General features: G+C 42.1%; 1 protein-coding gene across 3 annotated transcripts in view; it reads left to right on the plus strand.

Moving 5' to 3' along the window:
- Positions 1 to 17330, plus strand: part of znf385a (zinc finger protein 385A) — a 60189-nt gene extending 42859 nt beyond the window's left edge. For all 3 annotated transcript variants that reach the window (XM_020088958.2, XM_020088960.2, XM_020088961.2), the window contains 5 exons: positions 3247 to 3421; positions 9205 to 9546; positions 13168 to 13352; positions 13476 to 13568; positions 13874 to 17330. In XM_020088958.2, coding sequence (XP_019944517.1) covers positions 3247 to 3421; positions 9205 to 9546; positions 13168 to 13352; positions 13476 to 13568; positions 13874 to 14122 — 1044 coding nt within the window. In that variant the 3' untranslated portion in view covers positions 14123 to 17330. The remainder of the gene's footprint in view (positions 1 to 3246; positions 3422 to 9204; positions 9547 to 13167; positions 13353 to 13475; positions 13569 to 13873) is intronic.
- The last annotated feature ends 7908 nt before the right edge of the window (positions 17331 to 25238 follow it).

The following is a 25238-nucleotide window of genomic DNA, read 5'->3' on the forward strand; positions in this document are numbered from 1 at the left end:
ATTACTTGCCACCCACACTCTTCTCTGTTACATACTTTCAAATGAGGAGACTATTTCAGGAAACACATTGAAGAATCCTGCGCTGCATTTCCAGCCTAATTGTTCCCTGCTCTGCCCTTGGTGTTGATATTTCTCTTTCTTTATCTGTGAGTGGATCGGGTTGCTCAGGTCGAAGATGGAGAAGAGGGCTTTCATTTTATGTCGTAATCAATGTATTTGTCTTCAAAGGATCCAGTTCTGGCTTCTTGCACCCACCCTGTGCTCCCCTCGTTTCACGCATCATTTTGCCATCATTTAATCATCTCATTTGATCTTTCTCTTCTGTGCCTCCCCCCATTCTACGCCTTCCTCTCTCCCAGCAACCTTCCCCTCTCTTTCTGTCTGTGTCCCCCTCTCCTGCTGCATTATTTAGTGTAGAAATACCTAAAATTGCCTGCCACTACTTATTATAAGATGCATTTGTCAAGGGCATGGATTAGTGTCTGTTTCTGCCTGCCCCATTGCATCTTGGGAAAGTGGGAGTGAGGGGGCTTGGAAGGAAAGGACAGGAGAGGGGGAAAGAAAGAATGTGAGGGGGGGTTTGTGTCCTACTGTCCCTGCGTTGCGCGGTGCTGTGAGGTGCTAAACGGGGGTTTTATGCAGAATAACCTTGGAGGCATGCTGCATTAGTGACATCACAGGGTCCGTCGCGCTGCATTGACCAACGTCACAGCCGCTGCAGCAAGATTTTGGCTGATATGCTTCCCTTATTTTCTTCCTCTTCCTCTCTCCTGGAGTGCTCTCTCCCTAACTCTGTTTCTTGCTTGTTTTATTCTCCCAGTCTATTATTTTCTCACTTTTAACTTCCTCTCCTTTATTCCTCCCTTCCGTCTCATCTGGAGCTGCAGCTGTAGCTGTGCTCGAACATCACACAGCTTTCCCCTCAAAATCATAGTCATGCTGGAAAGTGATAATGAAATATGGCCATCACGGGCTGATGCTGCAGTGTTTCATGTCTGCGTTGTGTTTTTTTCCTTTTTTCTTTTACATCATTCCGATTCTCCGTCCAGCTCTTTATATCACCTTGTCTTGTAGTTCCCTGGCTAGGAACTTTATCTTCCCTTCACACCCTCTCCTTTCTCTCCATCCGGGACCTCAAACTTTCATTCAGCAGCTTGGCAGTTGATCCTCTTGGCTTGGTGGGAGAGGTTAAGAAAGCCTCTTGTATCTGCCTCACCATGCGACACCATATACATTTCTATCTCCCCGCATTCCCTTCCTCATCTAAAAGAGATTTTCTTTAGCTGCCCCCGCCCCTATCCCCTGACCCACCCCTCTTTCAGCCCACAGCTCCCTCCTCCCTGATCTGCCGGCTCTGCTAAAGCAGCTCCTTAAGACCCCCTGACAGGGTACGGTTACAGCCCGATTTGTCTTCATGATTTACAAGACTCATGTGATCTTCTCAATCACTGAAGCCAAAACCCCTGGTTTACCCTGCCAGCTCATGTCCTGGATGCCATTAGGGACACATAAGGCAAACATACACAACCCGGGGCTCACATGCATTACTCATCGACCCCCTGCCTCCTTTACCCAGCCAGTCGATCCTTGCTTTTGAGCCTGCGGCCGGCGTGATGTCCTGAGTGTCAGTCAAATTCTCCAAGCCTTTCAGCACCTATGGCAGCTGTCAGCCGCTCTTCACGAGTCAAGACCATGACGCTCACTCTCCCTGGCAACAAGCTGTAATCCAGCCACTTAACAATCATCTTTATCATTGGCCCCTTGATGCAAAAAGTATTTGGCACAACTGCTCACACAGTAGACTCGTGGAGACAGCAGGGAGCTATCTGAGTCAAAGAGGGGAGATAAAGTACGGTCGAACAGATGGCAAATAGGGTTTCATGTATACGCACACACATGTTGGGTGCGTGTGTGTGTATGTCTGTGTTTTTGTTTTACAGTCACCATACTGTGAGGCCAGACCACCGGTGACAGCTTAGTATAGCCAACGCACATCTTGTCCACCATGTTGTCCCTGACTCACATACCTCTCTGCAGACACGCAAACAAACACAGATTGGAGACAGACTCCGCTAATGTCCCAGGAGTCTCCTGTCAGATGACTCACCTCTGTTGTTTACGCGCCGAACAAACACATTAGCTTGTAGCTTTCTCTATCTGTAATAGCAGCTACAGCTTCAGTAATAAATCTCTGCAAAATTTCTTCCGGGATCTTCAGGATCCAAAAGCCTCCATGCACAGAATCTGCATTTTATCTCTACTGTGAAATATTAGAGACAGGGTCTTTGCTGCATGTATATTTAGATTTTGACCACTTCGCAGGTAAGCAATCGAAGGTATAGTTCAACCAAAAATTTCAATTCACTCATTATCTACTCACCACTTTGAGGGGTGGGTGAAGCATTTGAGACAACAAAACACTTTTGGACTTTCAGTGGTTTCGTTTTGTTGAAGCTAAATCCAATACAGTTGAAGGTAATGGTGACCTTCAAACATAAAAAACTGTGATCCATGCGTGGACAAGGCTCCAGATGAGGATAACAGTGGGCATTTAGGCTAAAAACATGGTGTAAATGATGCTGTTTTTTTGCGTTTCGAGTCAAATTTTATGTTTATGTTTAAGTGGTGAGTATGACTGAATTTTTATTTTTGGGTGAACTATGCCTTTATGTTTGGGACTGTGCAGGAGCCGCTGCAGAATCCAGATATGCCCATTGATAATATGGAAGGTAATAGTGTGTATGTGTTGTCGGAGGTAAGGTTGTGTCAGTGAGGGCTTTATAGCTTCTCCAGGCAGATAGCATGGCGTCATACTGACCCAGAGCTCAACTCCCTGTGGCATGTCGCTCAACATGGCTCTAGTAATGTCAGCCAAGTACAGTAGAGGCTAAAGAGGATGTATGTCACTTTGAGCTGAGCAGTTAGTCCAATGTAGACAAACAGATCACCCAAAATAGGCATAAGTCTGGATATACTGCATGATTTATTCATCGTTAAATGGGAAACCTGACAAGGCTGCAGGCGGGGCAGATATATGTCTCAGGTGTCTCCTTCACTGCACCATTGCATCTTTTTTGTTCCCATGCTTGTAATCAATCTGATTGTCCACTGTAAACCTGCCTGCTGTCTGTGGCTCCAGTCTCCACAGTATATTGGATTACATCATAATGACATGCATGTGTGTACAGGTGCACAATCCACTTTGAAATTGTTTTAATGTGTATTTTTCCCCATGTTCTCTTATAGAGTCAGGCAGAAGCGCATTACAAAGGAAATCGCCACGCCAGGAGAATCAAAGGCATTGAAACCTCCAAGAGTCGTCCACAGGAGGGGGACAAGCCTCACACTGTGCCCCCTACCTGCTCCCCATCTCCGCCCGGACCCCCGAGCACAATCTCAGACAGCGAGCCCAGCAAAGAAGGTGAGAGAGCCGAAAATAGTAGGTCAAGAACGCAAAATAGAAACCAAAAACAAGAGGGAAGCGCTTGTGTGTGTGAGTTCTGTTGTAGAAATAATCCATGCAGTATGTTGGGGGGCTTTTATTGTTTTACTGGAAAACGAAATGGAAAATGTGCAAGAATAACAAAGGCTCACTGCAGCCCCAGCAGTGTGTTGTTCTTCTTGTGATTGAATCAGCTGTGTGTGGTCTTATTTGGCACCAGCATATTTTTATGACCAACAACCCAAACCTCAGAAAGTGTGTGCCCTGACAGTGTTTACTGGACGGAGAAAATACATATGAATATGACTCAGAGTTCAAGGGAATTTGCTTTAAAAGTTGGAGACAGATGAAGCAATCAGGTCTTCTCTGTGACCCTGGACACATAAAATTAAATCAAGATATTAAACGGTATTTAATTGAGCTATAAGTGGCATGTTCAAGGCCATTAAAAAGCACTGATCAGTCAGTCCTGCCAAGAGGGCATCTGCAACCATAGCCTTCATTAAGAGAGATTATTAAACAATGTGTATGCAGCTCAAGCAAACAGATGTTTACTGTTATGAGAAGTAGATCATTAGTTTGCATCACATTCTTTCTTTTTTCTATTTCGTACAACTTGCCAGGGGATCACTTTTTATTGATCCTGTCTGGCCAACAGCTGAGCAGCAAAGAGAGAGAGAGAGAGGAGTAAACCAACCCAGATGTCAGGTGTCTCGCTCTCTGAGTGACAGGTGGATGAAAGTAGACGCATCATCACCACACCACAGATAGTCCTCTGTTTAAGTCCAGTCTAACCACAGCAATGCTTTCTTCAGCTGGCCAGCTTGTAACTGGTTCGCTGCTCGTCCATTCAGACTGTGAGTGGGTGAGTTGGAATTGAGCTATGAAAACGTGGCAGTTCGTTGACATGTGTGTTTTTATGTGAGTAAGTGTGACAACACAACGTCAAAATAGACCAAGTTGCCTGAGTCCCATGTGGTGATAACGGAAGGATAATAAAGATGACACCAAAGTGGAATGGGACCAGAAGCCAGAAAGAACAGAGATGACAGCTGATCTGAAATAAGTGAAGAGTAATACACAGTTAGCAGAATTAGTTGATATAAGGATACAGGCCATGATCAAGTGTTCTGTCTTTCTGTTTTTCTCCCTGTCTTACTCATCTTCCTATTTTCAGCTATAATTCAGAGACTGGGTACATGTGTGCCTCTGCCCTTCTCTTTTTGCCACGCAGGAGATTTTCCATTGCCTCAGTGTCACCGCTCTGTCTTTGGATCAAATGCAAGGGAATGAAAAGACCAGTCGTGTTTTGGTGACATTTACAAAAGGTTTCTTTCGCTGACTGTTTACCAGACATTTCCACCTTATTGACGGGAGGGCACAGAGCAAACATGATGAACGGAGATGAAACAGGTCCAATAAAAGGCAAATATAGCCCAAGTACTGTCTTTGACTTTTATATTTTTACTATCCATAAAAATAATATTTCAATTTTATTCTTGCTGATCTAGAGTAGTAAGATGCAAGCCCTTTTATTTTCACTCACTCTCCCTCATGGGGGATCTGACATCAGCTCCAGGCCTCTCGCCATTAGTGAGACTTCCCGGGGTGAGCTCCAAAAACACGAAGAGCCAAAACAAGCCTGCCATGATTGAGATCTGAAAGTAGCAACATGTGAAAGAATGCCTTTTTCCATCCAAGTCTTTTTCTCGTGACCCTGGAACCTCATCTCTTCCTGATCTGCCTGCGTGCTTGCTTACTTGTGCGTGTGTGTTTGTTTGTCTGTGTGTGTGTGTGTACATCCTGTGTGTCCCGCTGCTCCACGGTATAGGGGGAAAGATCTCTGGGAGCAGTCATCTGTGCATGACTTCAGCTGGGAATGTATGTATCTCTAGAACGGACACATTGGGCTGCGAAGAATCGAACACAGGTCACGCAGGGGGCAGTTTCTCGGAAACTGACAAAGACACATTGGGTTACGCACAGAAGTGTAGGCACACACATAAACAAACCCACGCACACAAACTCAAATGCACAAACAATGTGGTTTGGCCATGCACATTCAGAAGTATGAGGAAAAATGTTTCCCACTGTGCAAATCCCTTTAAACAGCGTGTGTTTCTTGTGAATGGTTTATTTGTTGATATGGGATATTGAACAGTATCCTGAGACATTCAACAATTACACGGTCTAGCTTGGCAATAATGACCTTTTCTTTCACACCGCATCATTTCTCATTAGCAAAGTCACATGAAATAGTGATGTCCATAAACAGGACATAACATTAAGACCTTGTTGAAGGCTGAAACAATGGAAGGTCAGTTATGATTTTGTTGTGCTCTTTCTTCTTCGGGACTTCACGGGTTTGTGGTCAGTGTTATCCCCAAAGAGGAGGCCTTTGGCTCTGGGGGATTTGGCCTGGAGAACTGAGGGTTTGGCCGATGGAGAGGCAGCTGTTTACTTGGAGAGAAACCCTGCTCTCCCTCCCTGCCTCCCCATTCTCTTCATCCCTCCACTGCCTGACACTCCCACTCTAATGAAGGGCCCTGTTAAAACCACCCTGATATTATAGCGCGCTTTAGTCCACACAAACAGTCTCAGGGCGCACACACACTCAAGGTCAATTAAACAGAGGACTTGCATGTGAGGGCTAGGATTGCACGGCTGTGAGGTGACTGCAGTGTCAACTTACACTGAGCTGATACATTTGCTGTTTGTCTTGGACTTTTTTAGTGTCTGGGAATTCACCTAATTTTTCCTCCATGGTGAGCTATTTGATAAAATGTACCTGATATAACACAGGTATCTGATAAACATAATTTGCTTGTCAGTGTGTATGTGTGTATTTGTGTGTGAGTGTGTGACTCAGAGTTCAGATGTAGGCCAGACGGGGGAAAACGGCACCCAGCTGCATAATGAATGAGGCTCGGGTCTAGCATTACGTTTCGTTGCTCTTTAATCATTAAGAATGGGCACTGGCAGGGCACCGGTGGCAGACAATGTCATCCTGCCATGTAAGTCTTACCCCTGATCACGCTCACAAACACAATGCAACAAACCTACTCGACAAATTGCCATACTCAGTCGACAACCCATAGTTGAGGCAAACTTGTTAACTTGCAACTGAAAATAACGCAAACCTCTGTAATATGGATCTGGATCTGAATTGCACTGCTTTCATTTAACATTTACAATAAGACAGCACATGTATCCATGCGTAATGTCGTTCTGACACTCAGGATTAACTACGGCCATAAGTCTGTGATTTTGCTTTCAACTTCACATTCTTTACAACATCAAACATGGGATCTGTTGCCCTCCATTCAAATCTCTTTCGCATGATCCTTGATCCTCGTCTTCTCCTGGTCTGCCTGCATGCTTGCTTACATATGAATGTGTTTGTGTACTTGTACTTCTATTTTTGTGAGGACCAGTTTGATTAATAGACCCCATGATGTAAAGGCATATTAAAAGCTTACGCAGGAACTCTTGAATTTTCTGCCTTCCACACCAATTCCACAATCAGATATATTTTACATTTTCAAAAAGCTTTTTGCAGACAAGAGGAAATGTCACCCCTAAGGAATCAGGATGAACATTGACTCTCGCGGGAAACAATGGAAGTTCCTTGGGCCTGAATTTCAATTGGTCTGTATTCAATCCCATGGCTTTATCAACAGAACCTCTCCCCAATGACCGCATACTATACGTAGCTTTAATTTCCTGAAGCGGATTAAGCCCATGCAGCCACACCAGGCTGTATTGTAAAGCATCTGGACTGAGTTATCTCCCTCTGCTGACCTCTCCCCGTGAATAATCCCTTCTTCTGTTTGGCTGTGAGGCCAGCTAGAAGGGGACAAAGGTCAGTTAACTGCCTCATCAATGTTTAATTAGACTTACAGCACTTTCTGAAGAATCGAGTAACTCGGAAAATTGGATACTTGGAACTTTGGGTGAGGGAAAATATAGCATTTTTTCTTTTCTGTGCAGAATCTTTCATGCTTTTCATTTTATTCACTAAATGTGACAAAAAGAGACACTCACTCACTGAGAGGAGGGATTTGGGTTTGAGACAGACTCAGTGCATTACTGTGGCTACATTGCTATGCAGCCCAAAGGGGTTGGCCTCGAGCTGAACTTGTACTAAGGGGGGTGGTATGAGGTGTAATGGGGACTGGATGTGATGGTGTGGCGGACCTCCAGGTTATCCCTCACTTCTATCTGGGCAGGCACCTCTGTTCTCCCCTCTTGATTTTAACTCAAACCACATGTTGTTGGCTCTGTGGATCCTGCGTCTGTTTCTCCACATTGTTACGAATTAATGGGCATGTGTATGTGCTGTGTGTGGGCAAACGTTACTATTATTATTCTGCCTCTGAGCTAGTCAACCCAACTAGCTAAGTTGCACAGTGGCACAAACAGGCACAATTAGAGTCACAATTAACTCTCTCACGCTGTTTAAAGTCAGTGCATGAAATAATTGTATTCTTTTTAATTAAACATCTGTTTGACAAACGCCACATGCAGCCGCAGCTCTGCAGCTGGAAACTTTCACTCTGGAAAGAAAGGGAATTTTGATCCTGGAAAGCGGTGGAATGGAAAGCACTCAAAATGGCATTTTCACCGGAGATGATGCAATAGAATAGGCAGAGCAGCTCTGTAGTTATACAATGCACAAATTACCAGTAGTCACATAAGAGTCGCAGGGTGGATCAAAAGCAGAAAACACCATGGTCTCTGTCATGTGACAAAATGACAAAGCATGTGATCCTTGAAAAGGAATCTGGATAGTTGAAGTCAATATTTCTTTCTTCACAGAAATATTCCATGTTATCCCTTTAAGACTATAATCCACTGGGGCTTTTGCATTGTCTGTCTTTGGCACTACATCCTGGGGAGCTTGAGAAAGGGGGCCTGCTGGTCCCTCCTGATGGGAGAGTTCAGAATACCCCACCCAAATTTAGGGGGTCTTTTTTCAGCCAACGCCCACTGCTTAGTGAATACCGAAGGCATTGCGTATGGGAGTGGCTGACCAGAAACATGTGTTTGGAAATGTATGTATAAGCATGTTCTGTGAGGGAAAAGAGAAAAAAGCAATCATTGCACACTGAAACACACGCAACAATCAGAAACTACAGAGAAGTGTGGGAGGAGTGTGCAGACAGTGAGAGCAGAGCTCACCTAATGGTATTTTCTTTGGACTCCTACTGACCTATTACAAAGCAAGTGTCATTTAGCTTGAACTCCAGTCAAAAACAGCAGGTGTGTAGAAAAGTGTGGAAACATGCACATGCAGGCTGAGCTATCTGTTTCCTATTTCTCGCTTCGGAAGATATTCAGACCACATCAGTGAAAGATTGGCCTGCAAACTTCAAAAAGCCTCGAAACATATTAAACACATGGCTATCCCTTTAAACATGTGGGACAAGAGTTTTCCCTCCCTTAAACCACTTTATGTGTAACTTAAATTAAAAGGAGTGCTCTCTGAATGGGCCTGTACAGTAGGAAATAGAAAGCACTTCCGCCTGTGAGCGCTTTATGCTGGTTTGTCTGATCTGTGAAGCAGCCTTCCTCGTTCAGCTGGGAGTTGTTTACCCATGTGGTTTGACGTGGTCGTTTTTTTCCAGCCTTCACCACAGAGTTTAAAGACAATAAAGTCACACTCTTTTGGGTGTTATTAACTTTTTGGACAGTAAAAGTGCTTATATTCTTTCCCACATTGCATTGATGCTTACTTTATATCTCTCCTTTGTTTCTTGTAGATGAACCGAGGCCTCTTTCGCAGTTAAATGGGCCCCTGCTAGCCCTGGGGCCCCTTCCCACTCTTACCACCCCGCCCACCCCACCCATGGACTCCCCCGTGCCCACACTGTGCCCCCTCCTGCCCACCCTCACCCCTCCCTTGATCCCCCCTTCCCCCTCCCCAGGCTGCGGAATTGGCAGCGCCACCTCGGAGCAGCCCGGAGCGGGAGCCGCCGGCGCCTCGGCCTCCAGCAGCCCGTCCAACCCAGAGACAGAGGAAGACAAGGCCAAGAAGCTGCTGTACTGCTCACTGTGCAAGGTGGCAGTCAACTCATTGTCACAGCTGGAGGCCCATAACAAAGGTGGGTTCATGCATGACCTCTGATTGCTGCCAGAAATTAACTGGCAATCCAACCACGAGTTGAGTGTGATTCTCTTTGGATGTTGTGTTGGGTGTCTGGTTTTTCTCTGTGGTTGGATTCTCAAAACTACTGCAAACAAAATGTTTCCCAACCTGTGTGTCTGAGGAATTTTGCTTGGAAAGTCCCATGAAGCAACCTAAAACTATGACTCTCTATAATTGACCTAAAAAATGCAAATGCTTGTTAGTAGAATACCTTTTTGCACAATGTGAAGATAAGATACTTACATCATCTCAACTTTCCTTGACTAGACAGGGGTGAGAGGTTAGAAATGGGGGAGAGAAGAGAGGTGGGTGGAAAGCGGGGGGAGAATTGAAATGAAAATTTCTCCGTTAGTTCACAACTTTCACAATCACTGTTGCCAGGAAAATCAAATAGTAACTTCATAAAGAACTAGAATCTCAGTAGAGTGAATTCCTCTGCCAAGGCCCAACAGCCTCCTTATTAAACCACATCTAAATTCACAAGATCCAGCTTTTTATTTGGATCCGTAGCAGATTTCGCACAATTTCAGATACTGCTCAATAAAAAAACAAATGTATGCTCCTTGGTGGTAAACACATTTAAACTAGGGCAAAGAGCAATTAAATAGTCATTTAAACACTGTTACTGTTTCTATATATACACAATTTATGCTACTTACAGATCCTCCTCACAGTTGCACACCCACACACACACACACACAAATTTGATTGAAGAAATGTCCTGAGTAAGTGTTTCAGGTTCAGTGCGACCCAGCAGAGGACGCTGAGAATAACTCTGATCAGCAGATAACTGATCTGTTTGACACTGACAGGCAGCACCTCCGCAACCGAGCGGCTCAGTCAAGGTGCCTCACCTCACCTGAGCGTCTGCTCGCTCACACGGCATGCTGCAAACACATCAACACCCCAATCACACAAGAACATATCATTATGTAAAAGAGAACTTTCCCCCTGACTCAGAGACTCATGATTTATCTTGTCATTGGCAGCAGGAGATGTTTAAAAAATGTGTTCAGCATAGCCTGAAGCCTTTCTCTTGAGAAGTTGTAGAGAGGGATGGTTAAGGCGGATAACCACTGTATGGGGATTTAGAGGGAAAATAAAAGAGATATGGGCTGTTATGTGTGTGAGCTCACTACAACAGCAGCCTCAACATTCAGTCAGACAGCTTTCACACATGACGACACTTTCTCAGGGGGTCCAAATATCCCCGAGCTGCTGTCTGCCTGCTTTAATTCTTTATGGCCTACACTTCAGCACTGCCTGTGACCTTGTTTACCTCTGAGAGCAGTTTCTACCTGCTGGATCTCCGCTCTGTCTTCAGGGAGTCGTACTCTCCTCCACGCACATCTACTCCAAATAGAAAAACTACAACACACAGCAGGGACGGCCTCCACATCAGTGTAACTCAATCCCACTTCCTTTGAGGTTTGTTAGACGGCTGCCAACAGATACCTCTTAATGTTGAAGTGTTAATCAATAAATGTGGACTCACTTCATGGTCCGATTAACCCATGGAAGATTTTTATAATTCACATATCACGCTTTGATTCATTCTGTAGGATCAACTTTCTAACAGTACATTTGCATTACATCTGCCCACCAGCACATCGATTATGTACATGCACATGGAAGTAAAACAACACAAACACACAGTATATTACAGCTTCTAAACATGACCACAGCCTCGTCAGATAATTAATAAAGTTTATCGCCTGGATTAATAAGAGAGGAAATGGCTGAAAGTCTATGAGCGAAATGATCTGGAAGTAATCACCCTTAATCATTCTCAAAATCAATACGGTGCATGTTAGCAGGTTTCAAAACTAAAAGCATATGCCGTGCAGACACAAAGACATGAGCAGCATGCGTGGCACAGAACAAACTGCAGAGAAGACCAATAAAAAAGAGAGAAAAGACTAAGATTGATGAAGCTTATGTAATGTTATTTTAGTATTTATGCAGTTTCCTGTCAACACACTGCATGTTTTTGTGAGTTTGCAAATGCTCCTTGTCTCCGTATGTGACAGTTTACGCTATGAGTCAACCGCACAAAGACGAAAACTCCACTGAGCCATCCATTGTCGGACCAAAATAGAACAAAGGCAAAAACAGACACCCCAGGAGCACATTGCTGGCCACAAGCAAAATCCACCATTCCAGCCCCTTGCTCCACAGTGGAGCCCACAGCCTCCATGTCCCTACCTGCCACCCGACCTCCACGATTTCCGTTCTCTTCTGTAACCTTAACTATGTTCAAAGGGATTTTAGAGAGTGAGTCAGATTCAAAGTCAGAGCCAGTGACAGTGCAAGACTTTACTCTGAGAGCAGAGAGGCAAAGCAGTTGTTCTTTCACTGAACAAAACAGGAACAAAATGTGTGATTATTGAGAAACTATTCTGCAACACTCATGTCGCGTGCTGCTTTGCAGAGCATTAGAAATGGAAAGTAACAGCTCTTCTCCTCTATATATTGCAAAATTAGAGATATTATAAAACATACTGAACATAGAAATGCTATACATGAAAGTATGAAACATGCATCCCCACAGTTCAGAATATCTTAAATTGTTTTTAGCATGTGGACATCATTTATCACCAGCGTCTGACAGAATATATTTGTTCTGAACTGCTTGGTATTCAAGTTTTTATTATTGCAGGTGTAATAATTGGATTTAAAACAGGATGCAGGGGGTCAGAACATTAAGATGACTGAGTTTGTGTGTTTTATATTGATTTATGTCCACTGTGTTAAACACACTTCTATAATGAAGCTGCTCAGTGTGTTGAATGCTCAGCATTTTTGATGGTTGACAGAAACAATGGCATTTCAAACGCTGGGAACCATTACACAGTGTGGACTTCATTCAGAATTCAACATCTTTATCTGTTCCCACTGTGAAACAGTAAAAAGCACAGGTGTAATGATTTTATAGCAAAGACTTTGGAATCCACGCCAAGACAAACCTGCTTCTCATAATAACCTGCCCTTCAATTTTCAAACTTTGACATTTACGGACAGAATTATTTATTTTGAAAGTTAAGCTTCGGCGGTTTTGTGCTTTCATCGATGTTGGCACATGTGGTGGAGATACTACATGCTGCAAATAATGTTTGACCTCATCTCAACCTCTCCACTCATTCAAACATAATCAATCTGTTATAATAATAACATCAGAGGGGGCTTTGAGTTTGTCCTCCACATCACCAGCTGCACAGCTGTCCAACTGCTGCCATCTACTGGTGAAAAGCTGGCACTACAACTTCTTATCGCAACACATTCTGTAATTTATGTCCTGCATATGTTGTGATTTACTGGAGAATCAAGAGCCTCATACATATTCTTTTCTTTAGGCTCTGATCTTTGTGGCTGTTACTGATTTTCCGTGCTTTGAGCTGCAGAGAAACACTGTCCATGCTCATATTCATTTAGTCAGGTGGAAGCAGCATGACTCATATGTTATAAATAGTGATACATCTCCAATGTATTACTCCATTTTATTCCATTAGTTTCTAGGTAATTTCATCTCGGTTAATGACATTGCCGTGTATTTGTTTGTGTGCTTCTCTTTGTGTAGGTACCAAACACAAAACTATTCTGGAGGCACGGAGCGGGCTGGGCCCCATCAAGGCGTATCCTCGCCTGGGCCCCAAACCCATTGGAGAGCAGGGAGGGGGGCCGGTGGACCCCAACACTCAGGAAAGAACCTTCCACTGTGAGATCTGCAACGTGCGGGTCAACTCTGAACTCCAACTCAAACAGGTAGAAAGAAGATAATCAACCAATGTGTCTGGATTTTTCATCTGTTTTAATGGTCCACCATGGAAAACATTTAAACTTACAAATAGTGGGGCTAATCTGTCTTCCTGTGTTCTCTCCTTCCAGCACATATCAAGTCGAAGGCACCGGGACGGCATGGCGGGCAAGCCTAACCCCCTCCTCAGCCGACACAAGAAGCACAGGGGAGCTGATCTGACGGTAACCTTTCAAACTCCCAGTTTAATTCTGACTCAGTCAACAAACCTGAGAGCCACAGAGCAAATACACAGTGATAAACAAGAACACGAAGTGTGGTTAAGGCACGTTGATCTGGTCCCTTCCAAAGTGTGTCTGTTTTTGGCTGTGTCTGAAATCTCTGCATTATGACAAATCCAAAGAGTCTGAAAAGGAAGATCTATATTTGTTTCCCCGACATGTTTTGACCTTCTGGTTCTAATGCTTTTATCCCTCTCTCTCCCTTCCCCCTCGCTTGTTTTTCCTGCGTCACCCCCTTCTGTTTTTAGTCTTCTTTGACCTTCTCTAAGGATCTCACCAAAGCTTTGGGTGCAGGCCTCTTGCCCAGCCCCTTGGCTGTTGCTGCTGCAATGGCCGCTGCAGCTTCGTCGAACCAGTTGGCCCTCCGTGCGGCAGCTTCAGGGCCTCACCCGCACCATCACCTATTGCAAGGCCCGCCTCTCAGCCACGCCATCCTAAGACCTGCTCCGGGGCCCATCCGCACCACCCACGGGCCAATCCTCTTCTCCCCTTACTGACACATTACCTGCTGACTTCGGCCAGTCAGGAACAGCCACTCCAAAAGCACACTGTGAAGATACAAACATGATCAACAAACAGCAATTGATAGGGGGGTGGGAAATCCAATCATTTAAATATTGAACTGAGAAAACAAGGGAAACGAGCAGCAGAGAGGAGTGGAAGTACTGTATATGTCTCTCTTTCTTCCCTTTACCTGAAACTCTCCCTTCATTTCAAAGACTTCTGGGTGATGGAATAAGCAGAGGAGAGATATTCATTATGCATTGAACTCCCTTGGGCATCTCTCACCTCCCCTGGTCCCTCTCCCTTGCACTGTGGCCCTGTCACGGCCGCCTCGATGGCTACAGACAAAACACATGCAGACCTTTCCGGACACATTAAACCACATGTAGTGTTACATAATTATTCCCGGCCAGGTTGGTTATTCTCCTGTCATCATGGCTCAACGTGTTCTTCTCATCCTATGCACCTCAAAAACCAAGACAGTAATGTTTTGTCAGTAGGGTCCTCGCTGTTTGCGTCACATGTAGCTGTGGCAGCCTCTGCCGTTCTGTACATGCCCCCTTCTGCACTGGAGGCCAGCAACTCTTCAGTTTGTGACACTTAGCTTCTCGCTAGATACAGCATGACTCGGGCTGACAGGACCGCATCTGAGCGTCTGATGGTTGTGTGTGTGTGTGTGTGTGTGTGTGTCTGTGTGGGGGGACAGAGAAGTGACTGCGGGGATTGTGTTCCCCACTGTCATTTCTTGAGAGGGTGAGGTGAGAGGAGGGCTGGCACGGGTCAGTGGAGGGAGTGACCCCAGGCGGCATGCAGACACACAGAGGCCAGAACGAATCTGTGTTTTTTAAAATAGACCTCACCAACAAGCATCGCTGCAGGGCACATCTGCCAACCTTCATATTAGTCAGAGCAGAAGCTCTCAAAGGGGAGAGACGACGGGGAAAACAACAGAATTCACACATTGGTGCGTACTGTACTGCTGTATTATACACAATCACTGTCCATAGCTTAGAATGCAGATGGGAAGGTTGTGTGCTTTTGCTCACAGTAATGAGTAATATTTAAGAACATAACTCATACGATTAGAGCGAGACTTCTATTCACATGAAGATATCAAAAAAGCATTTACTGACATCCTGACCATCACCCTGGTCTTTTGATTGGCTGCGTAGGTGTGAAGGTAATGACTTAGGTCTGACCCTGGACTCCGATGTGTTCATGTTCTTTCTGCATGCAGCCGCCACCATGCAATAAGCTCCTGAAGGGTCAGGCCTCTGCATCACTGGGTGGACATCTTTCATTCCTGCCCCATTCTCCTCACCTCCCCCGTATCCAAAGGTTCAAATTAGTCCATGGTCGAGGGCACATTGGCGCTGGCAACCATAATGCTGAAAGGGAACAAATTAAAAGAGAGGACAATGAAAGCCAAGCCAAATACGTTCTCGGAGAGATGATGTGGAGCCGGAGTGACAGCCGAGCTCAGAAGCCCACAGCGAAGCCACTCGGAGCTGGAGCCCAAGGCGTCCATCAATACTTCCTGTCTTACAATTGAAAGCCATGAAATGCACCATGATTTGTTTTCTTTTACAAAGACTGGTGAGCACTTTGTTTTGTTTGGTTTGGACTGTTTGTTTATATCATGCATAAAAATGAGCAAAATGAGAAAAAAACATGATAAAAAATATTTTTGTAGGTAGAAAATGTTGATATCTGCATCCGTGAAGGGAAAAGCAGAAAGGCTGGAGTTCAGCAGATCATGGATTTGAGTGACGTACAGGCACAGAAACTAACTCAGCGGGCAGCCACAGACCTGACTTGTCTTGCTCGACAGCTTGAAGCTTTCACTCCCTTTTTTCTGAACAAGATGTACACTGTGCCCTTTCATTGAGAAGCAATGAGCTCTAATGTCTTACCTTTGTCTGAATATTGCAATGCAATGAGCAATTTTTATCAGAGTGACTTGTTATCATTGTGACATGTTGTCTGGAGTCATGTGTAAACCGGGAGCATGCCAGCTGACAGACTTTTCTGTTCTTCCATGAGGCGAGTGCGAGCCCTCGCAGGGATTTAAAGAGGGACAGAGAGAGGTAGAGGTGGAGCTGGGTTTAGGTACTGACCCTTCATATTAAAGGGCCTTTTTACTATGGTAATCTCTGCTTGGGGAACAGGGTACAGTGCCAGGTATCAAGGGATTATTAAAGACAGATGTGTTTTTTTTAGTTCAACTTACTGAATTGCATTTTTTTTTCTGTGTGTGTGAAATGTGTTTAAGTGTAAGTCCTGAGGAACATTATCAATGCCATTACTTAAAGAAGAAACTGGCTCGGGGTCCGCTTCCACCGTTGTGCTTTTTATTTTGTTGTTGTTGCTGGACGAAGCCTCCTTTGCAGAGTTAATTCTGTGTGTGAGATAACTCTTCTAGAATCCATGCTCTCTCTCTCTCGCCCATTGGTGTGTGTGTGTGTGTGTGTGTGTGTGTGTGTGTGTGTCAGTGTGTGTGTGTTACCATGTATTCTTGTGTGTGTTGGGACCAGCCCTTGCCCCCCTCTCCCCCGCCAATCAGAGACAGAAGCGACCTGGAGCTATAGTGCCCTAACAAAACATAAACATGCACACGTTTGGTTTAGGAAGATTAATCAGTCACCTTGGATAACTATCAGACTTTATCAATGACCCGACCTGACAAAGTACTGCAGTGTCCCTGGTAGGTCAGTCAAGTAGCAGCACCACAGATATGTTCATATCGTCCTTAACACGTTCAGTCTGTGGTTATTCCCATTGATCCATTTCATCATTCACGTATGGGAAATAAATGTTAGATTCCTTTTTTCTGGGCAGGTATTTCATGTTAGCTGTGTTTAGGCAACTAGCCTTAGCCTTATTCTGCCCTCAGTCTCTCCCAGAGAAGAGAGAGAGAGAGATGGAGAGGCTATGGTGTAATTTTTTTGTCTTGCCAATAAAGTTATTTTTGAATTTCATTGTCACGGGGGACAACGAGTTTGTATGGCGAACTGTAGCAATACCTGACTCATTCTGGCTACTCTTGTTTATTGCAATAAGAAAATGAAACAATAAATGTGTATGTGAGTAAAACATAAATGTAATTTAAATGAAAAAGAAACTTTATGGTAAATACTATTGGTATCAAGAGAAACCATGGTGGAAATAAAAAAGTACATGTCAATAAATCATTAAATTAAATGTATGTCTGGGCTTTTTATGAATCATTATTTGGTTGACTTGACAATAATGATTTTAGATGGTAAAGCTGGATCAATCAAAATACTAAAAAAATTAAATCAAAGGTTATTTATTAAGAGTGAATATGTGCAACCATTCAAATGATTAATTAGTAGAATATATATATATATGTGTGTGTGTGTGTGTGTGTGTGTGAATTACAACACATTCCTCCCAGTAATCTATTGTCATAAAGGAGTCGCTCAATTAACTCTGTTGAGATTTATCCCAAAATGACACCAATCTCACATCTGTTGCTTTCAAACAGAGAGAAGACGTGTTCAGATTTGATCGAAAGATGCCCACTGTAATTTGTTCCAAAATTAATAATCAAACTTAAGGGATAGTTCACCAAGAAATGAAAATTGACTCAATATCTACTCAACACCAGAAATAAAGATTCACCCGATATCTACTCAACACTATGCTGATGGAGGGGTTGAAGAAATCACTCACTGACATTAAATTACATATTATTGTTTTCTGGAGAAGGAAGCTTCTCCCATGATGTCATGGTTCAGGTTCTGAACATGCCATCATGAGCGGACCCGAATTTAAAGAAAACCATGCTCTTTATAGAACCAAAGTTTAATGTTTGTTGTTTTCAGTTTTCTTTTTCTTCAGTTTTGGTCGAATATTTGAGCAGCAAAAGATCACATTTTTCCTTCACAAAAGCAATCTAATACAACTTTTTTACGAAGCTCAAAATGTTCAACTTTTCTTCAGACGGGCCAGAATATCAGAGACATCAGAAATATGTCTTTGAGGAGCAGATTCAGTCAGAAGACTGTTGCTGCATTGTGCTGTGTGATGAAGAGCTGCATTGTTCTGCCTTCAGCTCATTGCTGATTTCCTCTCAGAGACGACCTTTCTCGTTTCCACTGGGACTTTTTGTCTTTAACCATTTGCAACTACAATGACTGCAATTCTCTGCATCTTGTAACAATTTAGAAACCAGCCACTAGATGGTCCTACTGTCCTGACTGGGAAGCAGGTCCATATTCAACAATGCAGTGAGACTAACAAAGAGCTCTTTTTATTCAACATTGCACAAGCAGTCAAACTTATTTGCATGTCAGCCTTCTGTAACAATGCAGTGCTTTAGATGTAATATGAAGCCCGATGATCGAGGACATTCAGTACTGATGTTTGCAGAAAGTATCTATGCAGTACATTATGTAGAGCCCTCCCTTCAGCTCTGTGAATATATAAATATTTACAGTATAAATCATTATCATCATCACTTTCTTAATGCTGGTCAGCCATTGTAAAGTAAAATGATTCATACAGTAGAATTATGCAGCAATGTAAAGAAAAAAGAAAAGGTTTCAACTTAAAGACGACTTTATATAACATGTTGATATCAAAGTCTCTGTATAAAGAGTGTAACCCTAATATATACAGTATATGCAGAGGAAACTCTTGCACATCGGCATCCTTGCTTGGAATTGTGGGAACATAACCACTTTTATAAATAGTCATATTAATTTACCCTTTTTATTTGGTCCTATGAATTTAAAATTCAAAAGCATTGACAGGAACATTGACCATCTTCACTTTGTGAGGCTGCTTTATGCACATATGAACAGACACTGCCCGTCTGTGCAATATTGCTGTAATATTTAATAATAGTAAATAATGAAAATAACGGTTCTCAACATTGATTTCGAAGTACAATACCTTCACTGTGGCATTTTATTTTGACAGATATTTATACCATCAATTACTTTTGACAGAAGACATGAGGAGCCCTCAATATGTTTGTTCCTCTTTTTCACTTGAAATGTGGAGTTTTTTTGTTTCTATTCTAAAGAGCACGAGTCCTAAAAGCAAAAGCATAATGGCACTGACCTTGGTTTGCACTAGATAGCCATAAGAGGGGGACCAAAAAGCTCTTATCTTCAGAGCTCCATGCATTGAGATGTGGCAATAACACATTGAGACGGCCAGACGGGATCTTCAAATGGAATTTGAAGAGGTAGAGATACGTACCTGCACTTTTGTCTAAATGGAAGTCTGCACCTCAGAAGAGAGGCCATGTTCTTAGTCGCCCTTTCTGTCCTCCTCGCTGGCTCCCTCTCTGTGTAAAGAGTTTTGCATCACACATGGTGTGTATGCAAAGCAAAGCTACAAGACACATCTGATCTTTGATACTAATGAGAAAACAAGAATGTCCCTTTCTGCTTGTTAAAGAAGATAAACTGTCGACAGCTGTTTGCCAACAAGAATCAGACAAATTCATTTTGGCAGCCTCAGGGGGAAAAATGAGATAAAACAATCAAGGAGACATTTTGTGCATGATTGAGATGTTAGAATTACATTCACTGCACATGTTCCCAATCCAATTAGGGAACATGTTCTTTTCAGCACTGAATAAACTCAGAAGCTAAAACGTCTGAGGCATTTGATATTAGAAATACTCCCCTGCTGTATTTCTATTAAATGCCTAATTAGAAGAAGCTCTGAATGTTCATTGCAGTTTTTCATATTGTGGATGCATGACAATTTCATTTTATTTTAAATATATTCAAATATCTGAATCTTAACTTAACCCTGATATAGAATCTTAATAGAGTACCATTTGAGCTATAAAATTGAAAGAGCATGAATTGAATGAATCATACACAGGAAACTAGTCCCCATGATTAATATCTTAGTCTACATGAATATGAGCATAAAAGCATTTAAAAGCTTTTTTAAAAATATGACAGCCATTCATTTTATGAGATATCTTCAGAGCAAACATTTGCCACTGACTAAGTGTGTACACTCTGCACTGCCTTTCATCTACAAAGTGAACAAGCTCAAACATTTGATCACCAATGCAAAATGTCAGAACCCAAAGATAACACCATATCAGAGGCAGAGTGGGATGGAAGAGGACATCATCAGCATGAAAACACATCTCCCTCAGCGTTACAGTTAAGGTAAATCCAGGCGTGCGCTATCCTGTCTGTCTCCACCAACATGAGCTGGCAGGTTCAAGTGCATCAGAGATAACTAGCCTGGGAGGAGAGATAGAAAACACAGCGGCGCAAGTCTGTAAACTAATTTTCTTCAACTAGTCATGAAACTGTGACGAACTGTAGCGCTCGTTATTTTCACTGCAGCTTCTTGTCTCGTCTGAAATGCTGGATTTCATTTGTGAAGCTACTCACACAGGGACACTCATCAGAGGACAGCTGCTTTATTGTTATACTTTAAGACTTGACTCCCCTTCTGCATCACAAGTCTACCTCTGTTTCTATGATGTTCTTTTCTTTTTATATTCTCTCCATTCTTCACTCTCCATTTATCAACCCTCTCTTGGCTGCAGTATTTATGTGGAAACCTCAAGACTGGAATCTGTGTAGGCCACGAGACAGAGGGATCAGTCCCCTGCCTCATATCTTGTCTTCCTCATGGAAATTATGTCCTCAACAATACATGCAATAATTAAACTCCCAAATGAACACACTATAGATACAAGGGGATTATATGACTTTACTTTAATTTTGGTGTATAGAAGTAAATCTAATATTCTCGTCATTACAGGAGCTGTAAAGTGACAGTTTTTGCTCTTGCAAGACATCAGTCCGAGGGCTGAGCTGATGGCAGCCGGGTGGCTCAGACATGTTGGCATGGCAGCAGCCCAAGACAAAATCCACAGTTGAGAGACAATGGTCTGTGGTGCTTCATGCTGGAGTAGGCGGTCAAGGAAAATTGCCCTCCTGCACTGACGCAGCACAGGCCATGGCAAGGGTGAATCTGATTAACTGTTTTCAGCAGTGAATGGACTCCCTTCAATAAAATGTGTGGTTGGTGAAAATTTATAGTGAGCCAACATTGATTTTTGTCCTTGAGCGAGAACATGACTTCAGAAAAGAAATTAAATGTTCTGTAAATTAGGACATTTAATAAATATCTGTCTAATGTCAGAGAGACGAGTTACGGCCAAACATGGTTTCATTACAGTAGTTTTTAACTGACTGTTAAAAAGAAGTGTCATATTAATAAAAGCTAAATACTGCAAACATGATGCAAGTAGCCAATTCAAATTAGATAATAACATAGCTTCTAAAAGGCCCAAATTATTCATGGCTGAATTGCAGGTACAAGTGAAAACATATTTATATATCAACTGAACTGTCAAAGAAAACATTAAGAACTGCAGTATCCTGGACGCTGGTTATCGGCTTGTGAAATTTTCATAATGTAATAAACTGAATTTAGAGTTCCCAGCAGAGCAAATATAAATGTAAATCATTTGAAGTTTAATTTAAAAAGTCACCCTGCTGCTGTACAAATCGGCTTTAACTCAATTTAAGCAGTTTCATGAGATTTTGTTAAATCATCATTTTCAATAAATTCGAGATCATAAGTTGTACATTGCTTATATGTTCCCTGTTTGAATAATCAGTTCATTTGACACGATGAACTTGAAGGTGCAGCTGCTTCATGGAGCCATTTTTTACCACCGCTCATTATTAACACAATACAAAGCTGCTTCCAACGCTGTTATTCAAATATAGACACAGGAAAGCACCGAATTTAAACTGACCTTTATTGTGATTTGCTCTAATTTAACTATAATTAGAAGAAACATTTTATTGAAGACGCAAATATAGTTCCCAACCTACTGTAGGTGTTTCTTAGATTATGAAGAAATGTCTCTCGACAATTTTTATACGTGACCAATGCATGATGGGAAATAATCTTTAGAAACTTAATGTAATGACGGAGTGAACTCATGAGTCAAAAGAAATTACAAAAGATAAAACAGCTTTAACTTTTTTACAGCAGAGCTTTTGCTGTGCACACGCTACGGTCCAATATTTTAAACTTATGTGCTGTTTTATTTGAAGTTTAGATTTCCATAAAAAGACAAAGGTGGTTTTAAGTAACAAAAATCATCTGAATCGACGAGTGAATGGAAGGAGCACAGTGATACATCAAGTCTGCAGTCCATATGCACATTTAACACACAAATTAAAACAGCAAGACACACAGAATCCACTGATCAGTAGAATCATTTAAAATAGAATATTAAAAAGATTAAAAGAGAGTTATGACAAATCATAAGCTCTGTTGTAGTCAAGTAAACCAACACAACCTAAAACAGTATGACAATTATGTTTAATACCACGACAATTAAACTGAAGCATCCAAAAAGAAATACACTTGTGCTTTTACTCAAAAAGCCAACAACTTAAAGGTCGCAAATAAAACCCAGGACTAGACTACAGCACTACATACAGACGAAAGAGAAAAATGCAAAACCATTCAGCATCAGACGTTGGGAGAAGTTTGCATGCAGACCGGAGGATCCTGATCGCCAGGTTTGAAACATTCCAGTTCAATATTGTTTATTTTTGAAAACAATCCTGTATAATATATATTTTCTATCTACAACGATGTTTTGAGAATCACTCTTACACATCCACCCTCTGGTATTCAAGCTCCTGCCCAGTTGTCCGTACAACCACTGTCCATACTGTACAGCCCCTTACTGATGCGATTACCCTAAAGGCGTAGTGCGTCACAGATGTCCTCCCAAGAATGTTCTATTTAAATCTCCCACAATGCATGCAATGTAAAACCCTGGAGCATTTCAGGGAACAGTGGTGATAAAAACCAATGGTGGGAAAAGTGGGAGACGGGGAAACAGTGACACTGAGGCTTGATGGTGAGACACTGGACGTAATGTGAAAGATAAAGTGCCACCTTTAATTAGATGATGAGTTAGTGATGGAGGGAAACAAATAATGCTGTCATTCAACAGTATCCTGTTGTGACAGCCACTCACTAATTATCTCTATGTCCCCTGACATCTGTGTCTTCCTCTCCTCTGCTCCAAAGCAATATCTCTTTCACACGCCGCTGTAATCAAAAATCACACATAGCATCATAATTGAGAAAATAACTGAGTCTTGATGAAGACTCCAAGAACTGACATCTATGAGCAAGTGTTTATCTTTGAAATGAGGTGGATACAAATGCAAGAAAGAAAGGTAATTTGCAATCCTCAGCCACAAAGATGATTAAACTCAGTTTCCTTATTCATTTCACTTCAAGATGAAACAAGTTCTTCATAATCAACGTTGTCCCCATCAGTGTTTTACATATATTTTAATGGAATCACAACCCGCACCTCATTCCCTCTTTTTTCTATTAACACGTCCACACTGGTGTTTTCAGATATTCTGGCTGATGAAGTTATGTTGAGCTCAGTTGGGAATTTTCACAGCAATTGAACAATTTCATGGAAGGAAAAATGACTATGAATGAAACTGAGCTTATTAATGATGTACGTTCCATAAAAAAGGTGAGAAAGCACGATAAAGAGACCATAAAATATATTATTGTAATTGTACCAGTGGTTTTTCAACGTCTGCCACAAAAAGGTCAGATTAAATAATTTGTTCAGAGAGCTGAAGTGTATTTTTTACATACATGACCTCAGTAATTTCTCCAGGTTTGGTCTAGTTCCAGAATGTAGATTCTTAGTAATGAGTATTTGTTTGTATAGTTTTGTGAAATTGAATTGTGTAAATCGTAATATATAAATATATATATATATATATATATATACACATTTAATACTTGATTGTGGGACATGACCCATCACTAACATGTTTTTGTATCTTTATGCAAAAACATGTTGATGATACAAAGTGACACCCATTTGGCTCCAACATTAGTGTTCGTACTTTGAGTATGCAGTCAATTATTGTCCCATAATGCAATGCACAATGACACTGGCAGCTGCACAACATCAAAACATAAAATGGAAGTTGATGACATATTTATGCAGACCTGGAGAACAAAAGCCGTAAAAACATTGATAGTTTCTCAATGTGAAACAGAATTGACTGTCAGCGACGTCCCAAAGTTTAAATCTGCTTATTGTTTGTTGGCTAAGTGTGTAATATGAGAGCTGAATTGCTATGTAAACAGTCTATGCTGCACCCACAGGTCTAATCACACAAAAATACAAAAGTGGAGTGGGTATACCATGGGTATGTATGTTTGAAATGTTTAACAGAATGACCCTTTTTCACAACGCACTACGTTTGTTTTTACACTGTAATATGATAAGCAAATCTCAGTACAGTCATTATAATCAGGATATGGTGCAGTCTGATAAAAATCACATTATACAGCTGTGCCAGATTTGTAATGAATTATAATGCATGTAATTATCAGATAATGACATATAATGAGTTTATAATCTGCTCCCCCGTGCTTACATTAGACCCAAAGTCCTCCCGGTATCTTATCAATGTTTATCAAAGTTGTCCATCCCTGACTCAGGCCATTGCTACAGTAAGTGAGGTGGAATAAAGGTGCAGTCCATCCATCTGTTAAAACCAACCTAAAAGATAATCTGTAATTTTACATAGACTGAGCAATTTGCCTTCGTGTCTAGCGTGACAGACGTGGTGCCAGCTGTGTTTACCAGGACACTGTGTGTTATGAAAGTAATCACTTTACCAGCCCCTGCCTGCCTGTTATGGATGGCACTTGTCATTTACAGAGAAGAGCCCAGGGCCATCAGTCATCTGAGAGTGTCTTGGTGTGTGGTCTACGTATTTCCATGTTGTTGGGACCTAAGTCTGTTAACACATATATGAATCATACATTTGAAGGCAAGGACATGTTTTAAGGTTCAGTCTAGGTAATAATTATTATTATTGAGGTTAGAGTGTGACTCAAAGAAATGAATCTTAGTCACTGAAATGTCCTCCGGAGTCTTGGAGACTGTGTGTGTGTTTGTTTGCAGTTGAGGGGGTGGTTAAAATCTTCTCACACATGATCAGTAATCAGACGAAATGAAAATGCTGCACTCACTGAGGGACACACACATTTGAACAGATGAGTGCACACAAA

Source organism: Paralichthys olivaceus, chromosome 6, assembly GCF_024713975.1.
Source record: "Paralichthys olivaceus isolate ysfri-2021 chromosome 6, ASM2471397v2, whole genome shotgun sequence".
Taxonomy (NCBI): Eukaryota; Metazoa; Chordata; class Actinopteri; order Pleuronectiformes; family Paralichthyidae; genus Paralichthys; species Paralichthys olivaceus.